The 12,663-nt window shown below is 36.0% G+C and overlaps 1 protein-coding gene across 1 annotated transcript in view; it reads right to left on the minus strand.

The window, feature by feature from the left end:
- Positions 1-12,663, minus strand: part of ARHGAP15 (Rho GTPase activating protein 15) — a gene marked incomplete at its 3' end in the record, with an annotated part of 300,587 nt that overhangs the window by 252,769 nt on the left and 35,155 nt on the right. The window contains exons 4-5 of the mRNA XM_079539012.1: positions 10,325-10,412; positions 4,564-4,653 (exon numbers count right to left, since the gene is read on the minus strand). Coding sequence (XP_079395138.1) covers positions 4,564-4,653; positions 10,325-10,412 — 178 coding nt within the window. The remainder of the gene's footprint in view (positions 1-4,563; positions 4,654-10,324; positions 10,413-12,663) is intronic.

The following is a 12,663-nucleotide window of genomic DNA, read 5'->3' on the forward strand; positions in this document are numbered from 1 at the left end:
TATTCAGGCCCCTGTTACTGAAATTAAACCTCAGTCATAGCAGAAAGCTCCAGAAGGGGACAAAATGCTCTACAGCTTTGTAGGGTTGATATTTTTGTAAAACAGCAGCAGGTCCATCTAAAGCACATCTAATTCAATGTCAACAAAGGTTACTGTACATCTTATATGAGCTGCAGACAAGAGCATTCTCAGGCTTAGAAGGTAGAATTCTCTAGAGACACTTTGGACGGGGAAGTAGGCTCCAGCTGGTGATAAGGACCACCAGAAACTTCACATCCATCTTAAATCAGCTTCCTTTATGAAGCATTTGCATTTAAAATCGTAAAAAGAAATCCAAACACCAATAACAATCCAAATTCCTCCACAATGCATTGTCAGTAATTCCTTTTGAAAGATCATGGAACAGAAAGTGATCCCTCCCATGGCAAAAAGTGAAGACTTCAAACATCACTGGCAAGCATTCAGATCCTATACTGATCCCACAGTATGTAGAACAAAATAGCTTATAATTCAGATTATGTTTATGGACAAAGCTGGAGTAGCTTCAAGGCCAAGACAGTTACTCTAGATCAGTGCCATAAATGTTATTATATGTGAAACAGCTGCAAGATAAATTCTTTCATATCATGCATAGGTATAGTTGTACTTTCAGCTGTCTCACTGTTGAAATACTGTAAGCTTGTTGTAAACACAGGTTTTCCTATTCATAAAATGCATTTATAACTCTTAGTTGCATGTGAACAAATGGCTCCTTATAGCTGAAGTTCATAAAAATAAAAAAAAAAAAAAATCACACCAAGACACATGAGAAGAGCCAGTGTATCCAACTTCAGAAGCTATACATATGAAATATTCCTTAAAAATGACCTTGGTAAACAGGGGGGGAAAAAAAGAAAAAAAAAAAAGAAAAATCACTAAACAAACTTAATTAAAAAAAAAAAAGTCTTAGTTAAATGATTAGTGCTATTAAGAGGACAAAACAATATCAATGATCCGTAAGCATGTTGTTCACAACCTTTCACTGCACCCTTCACCTCTCTCCTATTTCTCCTTTTCGTTTTTGAATCATCCAAAAGAAATCATCCAAAACCTCTTCAAGGAAATAGTCTGCAGCCACAAGATTTTGTGCTAATGAAGCTTGAGGATTTTGAAGCCAGAGGTCAAGAGTACATCTTCTATGTCTGGGCTGAATTTGAAATTAAAAGGGCTGCTTGATTTAGATCCAAGGGTGAGTAAGGTAAGGGGAGGAATAAACTCCAGTGGAAAAATTTACTAGAAGCAAAAAACAATGAATATGGAGAAATGCTACAAACTTATCCAGTTTGTGATGCTTCACCTACCTTATTAGTACTGATTGCATTGCATAGTACTCATTGCATTAATTTCTTCTTTGGTAACTTTTATTGAAAGGCAACTAACCAATATAAAATTAAACCAAATACAGGAAAGAGGAGAATGCCAGAGTGACATAGGTGCTGTTTCTGTTCCAGTTGCTGACTGACAACACTGCCATCCCTTAACATGGTTTTATTTAGTTATTACAACCATCTCTCTGTAAATGACACTTAGGATTATTTAAGATTATGTTGTAATCCTTTTAATCCTCAGTGCTTTAAATTTCAGGCTAAACACCAAAGAGCAAACTAGCACTTAGCAGAAATATTTAAAGCATGTGATTTGAACATAAATCTTCTTTTATTCACCACTCCTCTGATGAAGACCTAGTGTATCACGTCATTCAGCCAGTGAGAACAAACAGCATAGTATCTCACTGCAAACTGCTACATGTAATGCTGTTTCTAGCCAGTTCTTTTCCTTGGTGCTAGCTAGATCATCAATTAAATAAATGAAGTAAAAATCAGAAGGTTATATTTTATGACATGCATATTTTTGGTTGCTCTCGAGGAATACTTGTAAAAACCCTAATATGTTCATCAGGAACAGAAATAGAATGCATGCACAAATTAGATAGTATGAGAGGCAGATCAGATTTATCCTGTTAAACAGGGAGTAGCTCAATTAAAACGAATAGAGTAACACTGCTGAAAACCTCATGATCAAGACCAGAAACCCAAATCTTCCTATCTGAATTTCATTTACTTGCAGTTTCCCCTTTTTTTCCCCTGCATCGATCATGTTTCCAATTAATTTTCTTTATGATACCCCTATACTCCATCTTCTTGTTACCATCCATTAACTGTCATGGGCTTAAATTTTAAATTCAAGATTTCCTTCTTTTTCTTCAAGCCAAAATCACAGTACTCATTTCCTATTTCTAATCTATAATTCATGAACTCAAATTGAGCACCCAGGCTAAATCAAACTCAAAGTTTTGCACCTACGTCTAGTGCAACACATTAGCAGAAAGCAACATTTCTCTGTTTGAAACAGAAAATAACGTTTTATTGTTCAGAAAGTAATGAAGCAAAAAACAACCTCACTCTGGAGATAAAATTATACTTATTTCTGAACATCTCATAGTTAGTCAGTTAATGTATTTAATCAAATATTAATGCTATGCATCTATATTTAGGTTGGAAAGAAACAAACCACAACAACAAAACTGTCCACATTCTTTTCATTTGAACAAATTATGAATGTTGACGTACATTATCAATATTATTCCTATTCGTTAGGAATAGGTAGAGCATCAGAAGCTTTTTCTGAAAAATTCATTATCCAGGTACAAACTGACCTCTTCACTTTCAAACTCGCCTTGGATTTCTTCCAGACTATCTCATAAATAGTTTTTCCTCTCTCTCGTCCCCTTCCCACTCTCTCTGCTCATGTAGCACCAGTCTCCTTCAGTCCTTTCCTTTCCCAAAATGTCACCACTACTGATGCCAAAGCCTTCTCCTCTTTCACTCTTACCATCTGGCATAATCTTCTTGTAGCTCTCTGTCTAAACAATGCCCCATCCCTTTTCAAAATGTGTCTTAACATATGTCCTTCCTCTCATGCTTTTACTTCTTAATGTCTCTCCCACTCACTTATTGGCTTGACGAAGACATGTTTTAATGGGTTCAAACAGTAGCACATGAATTTCCTTTCTCACATTATTCTGATTCAGTGGAGTTACACCTCACACTAAGAGAAGTGAGAAGAAAATATATTGCAAAGTCTTCACACAACTAGGTTGGATAAATCAATAACAGATCTTCATTTGTCTTTGCATTGGAAAAGTATTAGCTTAAAAGAATCACCACTTCAATATGCATTTTCAAACAGAAGTTTTGCTTAATGCAAAAAGAGAAATAAACCCTAGAAGCTCAGAAGACTTGTCAGTGTGCTCGGGGGGTTTCAGGACTGAAGGCTAAGGTTATACTTAATCACTCTGGAAGTGAAAAAGCTGAGGATTGACAGCAAAACCAAAATATTTATTCTAAAAATACCTAGGAAATGACAAACCTTTAAGTGTTATTTCAAGACAACCTGAAGGATGTGGGGGGTATAGAAGCGTAATTCTGTCTTGGAAATGAGGAATATTTCTAAATATTGCATGCACTTTGGAAAAGATGTCTAGAAAAATAAACCTTGAAAAACTCTTTGTAACACCAACTGAGCCAAAGAGGTTTCTTCTCAGCAAGATGTGTATGATCCCTTGGGGGTTTCTTTGTGTAGTGATTAAATCCCAGAGCCAGGTACAGTTTCACTTGGTGATGATGCAGAAGGACTATCCAATAACTAACAGTATCTTGACCCCAGCATGTTTGCTTCTATGTCTCTCTTCCCTTTATTGTTTAGATTGTTAAAAAAACCCTTCATTTTAGAACTATGGGAAACAATTCAATTCATAGAGAATAATATTTTGATGTGACTTGATGCAACTTCCAGTGAAACAAAAAGAAATGTTTCTAGTGATATTCATAGGAACAGGATTATGTTGAAAAACTGAAAATGTTACATTAAACTCTTTTGGCTTCTAGATCCCAGAGTGTTAACCTTACAATAACACTCTTCTAATTCTTTCATCTCCTAAGGCCTTGGTCCTACCTTTCAATTGAACAGATTTAGATGTAGTAATTAAATAACATTATTTCCATCAATGAAGGATAGACCGATGAGAAATGTATATATTTCTATGTTGGCCTTGACAGAAGCAAGCTTATACCATGCTCCACTCCCCCTTCAGAAATGAACCTGGGTCATCACTGTCTGAGCACCCTGAACAGCAATAAAAATAAACAGAGTAACCACACTGTGTTGGAGCAATGCTTGTATAAGCAGTTTGAAGAAGTTGTGTTTATGGAAGTCCTTTGGGTCAAGATTCTAGGCCTGAACTCCAAGCAATTACCTACTAAGTTTTAAAAACAAATTGAATATAGAGCATTAATCAATAAATCAACAGGTTCTCAAGTGTTTAGGAAACTCAGTCATCAGAAATCCTTCCCTTAGAAAAATAGTAAACCAATGCTTGATAAAATGTTACACTCCTATATTAGCAGGAAAAATGCTGCATTAAGTCGGACGCCAGTTATTTAAAACCAAGGAAATAAATCCTACCTCTTAGTTTAGCAGAGTTTATACTCAAATGAGCAATGAAATGCATGTATTGCTTCTTACCTGAAAGACATTCTTTCTGCTGGATTTCTCTGGGGTCCACTCAATGTGAGCACCACACAAATCCACACACTCAGGTTTATATCCCGGTTTCTGCAAAGAAAAAATTAACTGTGAATATGACCTGACTTTCCACAAATGGACAAGATCCTATACATTAAGAATAGATCAAGTTTAAGCAAAAGATTATTGTTGTGAAGCTTTTGGCATTACTCAGAAGAGTTCATTGTTCCTTTGTACTATTAGATAATTATTCTCAAGATGTTAACTGAGAAATAAGGTTCTTACACTGCATACCTAATTTTAAATGTAGTTAGTTAAAAAATAGAAATGTCTAATATACAATAGATCAAAACACAAATGCATACACACACTGACCAGAGTTTTTTAATTGCTTACTTTTCAAAACCTCATGAAAAGCCATCACATTTCAAGATAATGCTTTGTGGATTTTCCAACTGTAAATTGAAACTGATGAAGCTGGAAAGGACAGAAAGTAGACAAGAACGTACATTGCGTCTGTAAGACAAGCTATCTCCTTTCTCCAAACAAATTATCATTTCTAGCTCTAAAAAATGAAAGCTTCAAGGACATGTGTGACACCCAGAAAGAGCTCAACACATAAGGATAGCTTCATGTAGCGCTACTTCAATGTCAGTTCGTGCATCCCTGAGCAACATAGCTCTGCCTCCCCAGTTCCTCCATATGGATGAAAATAATTCAAAGAGCAGGGTTTTTTTGTTTGTTTGTTTTTGCCTGTATCATTTATGTTCTGGGAAGTTAGTGTAAAGCACAGTATAATAATCCTCATTTACCATCTAAGCATCTTCTCAGAGACTTTGTGCAACAGTTTTGGCAAAACCCTTGTCATTTAGATTAGACTTCATAGGCTAGGTTACTAAACTTACTCCGTTATTCTTATGACATTTTACCTTAAGAAAAATAAATAGCATTGGCAGCCTAATAGAAGTTGCAATGGCTAGTGCAGCATCAACCACATAATCAGTTTTCCAAACACAGAGAACTAAATTTCTCTGATGTTGTTATTAAAGGCTAAAAATAATGTGTGTTCTGCAGGATGCTTTTGAGATGGATGGAAAAGGATCTATTTAGGTTAAAAGGACTGAAGTAAGAAATCCTGGTCAGATAATTTGCAGTCAGTCAAAATTCAGCCATTTCTCCATACTGGAATTGCAATTACAGTCTCCATTTGCCAAACCATAAAACTACCATGGTTCAAATCCTCTAAAACTGAGGGTCTAGTGTACCTTTGTTCCTTTTTATTATTATTATTCTTTGCAGAAAAAAATATATTATTCAAAGCAGAAAGATATTCTTGTGGCTAAACCACTGGAAGAGGAGGGTTTGGATTTTTTCCCCAGCTCTGCCTCAGACTTCCTGTCTGGTCTCTGAGAAGAACTTCACTTTTCTAAATTCTAATAGCAGATCAGAACAGTATTGATACTTAATTCTACAAAAGCGTTGTGAAATTTTATGAGTTACTATTTGCAAGGAAGAAGCAATCAAGTAAAATTATCACTATTAGTAAAAGCAAACAGGGAAAGAAAAAAAACAAACTTCCAGTGTTGTAGTAGCTCACTCTGCTTAGCCAGGCAACAGCTTAGGAATGCTTCCTCCTCAGTAACTCATGGGACAACTAGATGTGCTGCTCCAATACCCTCCCCACAAACAACACAGCCTCATAAAGATGGGTCAGATGGGTTTCTTGCAAAACAAAAACCAACCAACATGGAGTCCACCAATACTTGAACAACGAAGGCAGCTTTATTTAATCAACAGAGAAAGCGGAGTGATTTCAGAAGCATACGATGAGCTGAAAAGAAGCAATTCAAGCATGGACAAAGAACAAGGAAATAGTTTCTTGATGATGAAGGATGCGGGGGCTATAGAGTGTTTCCCTCAGGAAAACTACCACAGCATCACATACTGAAGTGAGAAAACCAATAGAAAGTACATCCATTGGTGGAAGTTTTACTGGAAGGAATGGTGAACCCCAGAGGATTTTACTACTTTTCTAATTTCTATGACTGCAAGAAGTGGTAGAAGCTGAACTCCTGTGTGTTTAAGTGCATACAGTGTGTTGCTTTAAACTGGAGTTCATTTACTGCTCTGGTTCTGTAATCAGTAGAAGAAAAGGGTAAGGATATGCATCTCCCTCCCCCTCAGGATTTTAAGATGACGAACACTTCTGCTGTGTGCAAGCAACTCAAAAACTTCTCTTTTGGGGAACTCAGCATTTCTGACCACAACAGGATAGGAGGTGCCTGTGAACACCCACAAGCCAGGAGTATGGTACTGTATATAAAGCCCCTGATTAAAACTGCATGCAAAATCATTCAGATCAAGCAGTTCTGGTTGAGTATGCCAGCCCTTCTGCTGCACCCATGGAGCTCTGCACAATGGAGACTAATGACTACTGCTTCAACCCATAGAGTACTCAGGAAAAAAGCCTAGAAATTCATTCTGGCCTAAACATTGTCCTGTTACATACTGTTTTCCTCAGAGATATTGCAAGAGAGTAAACTAAGGTTAACGTGAAAGCCTGAGTACTCCATGTCCTTGCTTTGTGTTTTGCAGTCAGAGCAATTATGTTATATCAGTGTTGTTGGAGGGAGTTATGCTGTAAATTGATACAAGTGTCTGCTGCAATGAAATCTTCTGCAACATGAATATGGATTTCAGCAGCATTTTCACTCACTAAATTACTTTGCAGATGGGCTAATAACCTGAGGTTAAAATAACCTCTGTTGAATAAACTATCTCCAGAAATAAACAGTCTAGTTTTTCTTGGTCAGAGAGGCCAATCGATAATAAAATTTAATGCTGGTTAGAAAGAGTGGAGCTGTGATCTGTTTCAATCACAATGTCCTTAATTTAAAACCAAAAATAAGTTATATTCTTATGAGCACTAAAAAAGAAAATGTATCTAAAGCATGGCAACAAACAGTCAAAGCAGGAGGAAAAGACAGTGATTTAGCTATGTGCAAACAAGTATATATATTATGGATCTCTCCTCTATGTACTTTAGTGACCATTATTATTTTTATTACTATGTGTAATATCAGATATCACTACGTTCACTGGAAAGCTACAACTCTCAGACATCTCCATTGAAATCAATAGGAAAGTTCTTACACACACAGTTGTACAAATGAACAACAAGAACTTTTCTGAAAGACTAGTTGTTTAAGTTTGACTATTAAAGATTTTGGTAAATATAATTTTAGGTCACTTCTACATGTTACATTATCATCAGAAGAGGTATGAATAAAGTGTGCTATCACTTCACTCTCTTCTGTTGCCTTCATTGTGAGATTTTCCTCTTATTTTAAATCTTCACATAATATATTTAACAACAAATAATTAATAAATTAATATCTTCATAATACAAAGCTTTCTTTTTGTTTTTTTTTTCTTTTTTCCTGCTAACAGTAAAAATGCTTTGTTATATTTCATACTATAGTAAATGAGCATTGCTTCCATTACTGTATTAAATTAATGGTTGAGTTCCTTTTTTCTCCTGAAATACACTAAGAGAAGATTGGGAAACAAATGATTTTTAAAGAAGCCTTTTTATATAATTTTGATAGTGGAAAGGAAATCATATCTGGTTAAATGGTTTACAAAGGAAATAAACATTGCATTTGCTTGATCAGGTGAAATGACTGTGCTAGCTTAGCTTTGTTTTTGTAAAAGTGTGAAATTTCTGCTTAGAAAGTTGAGATGACTGTTGTGTTTTTTTTTTTCCCCTCCAAGTTTTGTCTAATTTTCTTATTTCCAACTGCACAGAAGTTAAATGCAATAGACAGAAAATGCATCTTCAACTCATTTAGAGAGTACAACCCTATTGCTCAGATCTAACATAGAATTGAATGCATTTACCATCTTGGCACTGAAAGACTGAATGTACAAAACACAAGGTGCATCCAGAGCTGAGCTAAGCAGCCCCTGTGTTCATTTTGGCCCCCACTCTATGAATTAGAGCCAAGTGGCTCACAACCTCATTGAATCAGATCCTTCAGATGAGTACCAAAAACATTGCAAAAGCTTCCTTCTATGCATAACTCAGCCATAAATGTTTCTCATGAATGTGTCTTTATCTTGGAGACTTTGCTTTTAGATGCTTTTGGAAAAGAAAAAAAAACATTTGTTCAAAACGATCCCTTTGATATCTTCTAACTTGCACTGCATTGAGGAAGAACACATTCTGGAGTTTGTTAGTTTAATGCAATTTGAGCATAATATGAATTAGTTTCCCAAATATATTGATTGTATGACAGCAACACTCACCCAGAAGTAAAAGAAAGCTAATAAGTTATCTGTTTTAAAGAATGTATTTTAGACTCACACACAGAAAAAGCTAATTTAAGGTAAACATGACTTTGGAAGAAAGTATATTAACTTATGCTATACTGTTCTCGTGGCTTCAGAGAAGTGTTATCTTACCTGATGTACCTGCACAAACAAGCAGATTAGTATTAGATTCTATCCTTTACTTATTTTTATTATTTCACTTTTTTTTTTTTTTTTAAATATATTTTTGCTATAACCCTCACCTTTCCAAAAAAGCAAAGCATGAAAAGGCAATATTTAAAGCTGATTTCACAGCAGGAGATAGTATTTAGATCAAGAACATATAGGTTAAAAATACATTAAAAAAAGGTTTTATCACCTGCCACAGAAAAAAAAAAATAGCTTATTCTTTGTGACTCCTGCCAAAGAGAGCACCTTTGTGGCCACCCATCATGCCAATAAGATATGACAGGTTTGATCAGGCCTTGAGAGCCTTTCACAATAGGGCTTTGTCAAACCTGTCCCTTTTCTGCCCACAGTGTCACACATTTACCAAAATCCCCTTTTGTTGCCCATGTTCAGATTTGCAGGCTCAAACTCCACAGTAACTAGCACTGAAGGGATACATGCCATTATTGCTTGCGCAACATAGCTGTCACATCTCCAAACACTAAGATCAGTGGTCTTTCCTTGGGGCACAATAAAGAGGTACTGCAAATTTCACTTTGTAGTAACTACAGGCTACAGAAATTGCATTAGCTGCATTAGCTGGAGTCATAGAAATATTCAGGAAGGTTAGCAGGATATGGTAGATGTCACATTTATACTATGATAAAAAATCACTTTGCTAACTTACAGTGTTTTCTGCTTTGGTAACACCCTGTATTAAGGTGCCATTTATAAATAATTTATTATTATTTATTAATGTATAAGCCACTTTATAGGATGGTAGATAACTTAAATTCATGTATTAAAGATGCACATACATGGTTTAATACAATTTGCATCTCACAATATCCTTCGCAACAGATTCTCATCGCGTCATCTGTTAAGCATTTATTACTAATGCATTTTATAACATACTTTATAATACATTATTTGAGGAACTAGCTGCATTTAGTGATCATTTTCATAAATAAGAATAAAGCATTTATGAATGACACCTTAATTTAAAGTGTTACCTTCACATTACTGGATAGTCACTCACAATTTGTCTCACTCCGCAATTATTCTCAAAATGCACCTCTTAATAAAGGACGTGCTAAGGCCTATTTCTTCTCATACTCTACATCTGATTAAAAGTTTATCAAGGCATTTTCCTTCAGCTGCTCTCAGGTCTTTGAAGGTTGCCAACTTCACTCTTGAACTCGCATTATATAAGCAGCAAAGTCTTTAATACTGAAGTAACAGTTGCAAAGAAGTTGAGCGTATTGAATGGCTGATTGCCTACCAGATTGGCCAGCGCTGGCTGTTTGGATTCTTTGTAGAATTCCATTTTCCTTGAAGTAAGAACAATCCAAGATGTGGACCAGTTTTTCCTTAAAAATAAAATAATAAAAATTATTAGCAAGACACGCAAGCAGAGTGTAAGAATTGTTTCATCTGTAGACACGGTTTTTAAATATTTCATTTCAGAAAGAAAAAGTGGTCTGAACTCAATCCACTGCTGTCTTGATGAAATTGTACCATCGTAATTATGATACGAGTGTGGCCTAACAGGAAAGCATGAAGGCTTTGTTTCCCCTCATTCCCATTTTAAAGCCCCCCTGATTCTTTTAGCACCAAGGTGCCTCAACCACAGGAAAGCAGAGGGATTATTCACACCTGCTAACAGCGTTCCAATAGCTTATGCCCTTCTGATAACTACTATTTGAAATAGAATCAAGAAGGAAAAAATAAAGACAATTTGGTCCAACTGCATGGGCTCAGTAAAGGATCTGTTCTGAAAGGTCCAAAATACTTTCGCTTGGTTCAAAATAAAAAATCCACAGGAAAAAAAAAAAGAAAGAATGATATTTCAGAGAGATTTCAGTTTTGTAAAACACGGGGAGGTTATGGCACAGCCTAATATGCTGGTAAACTGCTGGAGCCTGGGACAGGAAACCAAAATACACATGGATAGAGGAAACGATGTCTCTCTGCACAGAAGAACACAATAATCAACCCATAGAGAAATTATATTATATATATTACATATAATGTGATGTTTCAAACCACCATATAATCATAAACAAATTCATCTCGCCTGACAGAAATTTTTACATGAAAGGCAAGTTCGACTCTCTGATTTTGGGGTCGTAACATTTCTTATTTACAAAAATGCTCATAACTTGTCTGTTTGCTTTTTGTAAATATAAACTGCAAATCTTGATATTTTAGAACAGACTTCAACATGTACGTGACCAATGGGTTATTTTAACAATATTCTGGTGTCTTAAAAGGAGGAAGTTGACTGTTATCATCAGGAGCATCAAAATATATTTCGTCCTTATTATTTCTTCTCTAGTCTCTTCAAGCTCCCAAAATTTAAGTATCCTAACTAAATCAAACACATTCATTTTTTCATTCTAGCTACAATGGTCTTAGTTGAGCTGTTGGGTTTTTTTTTTTTTTTTTGGAATGTTGAATTTCAGATGCGCCTCAAAGCTCAGTTGCATTCAATATGGCATCAAACTGAGCATCAAGCACAATAACAGGTTGTTTCTCTTTTCATTATCTCCCTATGTAATACAAAGGAGTATAACCACTCTTACAGATGAAGCCCTCATTCCACTAACATTAGCAGAATCACCCAGCACAATAAAGTTCATCCCCAAAATACATCCTACAGGTGGAAAACAAACAAACAACCCTCTCAGTGAATTAGAGGAACAGATTTGAAGAAAATAGGACTGCATTCTTAATGTTATGTCAATTGAGGAAAAAAAAAAAAAATATACAGAATAAGAAAAATAACTGACTGGGAAGATATATTATTCTCCAGTATTTGTACGTCACTTTGAAACATCCAGCTAAGTTTATTACAACTATGAAGTTGTATCCATAGCTAATGTGAACTATGTTCTGCTCACAGCTGAGGACTGCGCATACTGGCATTAAGAACACTTCAACCTCAACTAATTATTTTTTACAGTGTCCTTGTGAAATAAGCACTGTAGCTAACAATCACCATCAAAGCAATGAGTACAAGTTGTCTAGTGGTAAGCACAGCTTCAGTTCTTAATTTTTTTTTTTTTTTTTCCCTCCCTACTCATAAAAGGTCTTGCAAGTAAGCAGCCAAGGCTACTGTGCACTGATTTAAACAGATTTTCCTATGGGTTGGATATACTGCCTAATTATGGATTACTAGGGGATTAAAATCCTTAGTACACAGCCTACATTCAGCACACAACTTACATCAAATGCTTGACACCAGGCTCAACCAGTATTAAAACTGTACACGTACCTCAGAAATATACAGATACACATAGGATACTGACTAAAACAGACAAAAAAATCCACCCCAGCAGCACTTACATGCAGGACTAACATAAAGCAGATACAGTCAGGACACACACCATTCTGCTCCAACAGCTGGGAGTAGGAGAGCTCACTCCAGCACCTCACACTGGGATTCCCACTGGCTCCAGTAGCAGGAGCTGGAATACCAGTTTGCCAGTAGCTAGCAGCTACAAGCAGCGACAAAGTCTGTCGGATCCTTTCAGATGCAGAGAGCTATGGTTCCACCAACTGCTGGTGCCAGGACCCCAGGAGCCAGCACCAGAACCTGCAGGTCTGTGCCCTTCCCCT

This window comes from Tetrao urogallus, assembly GCF_951394365.1.
Source record: "Tetrao urogallus genome assembly, chromosome: 8".
Lineage (NCBI taxonomy): Eukaryota > Metazoa > Chordata > Aves > Galliformes > Phasianidae > Tetrao > Tetrao urogallus.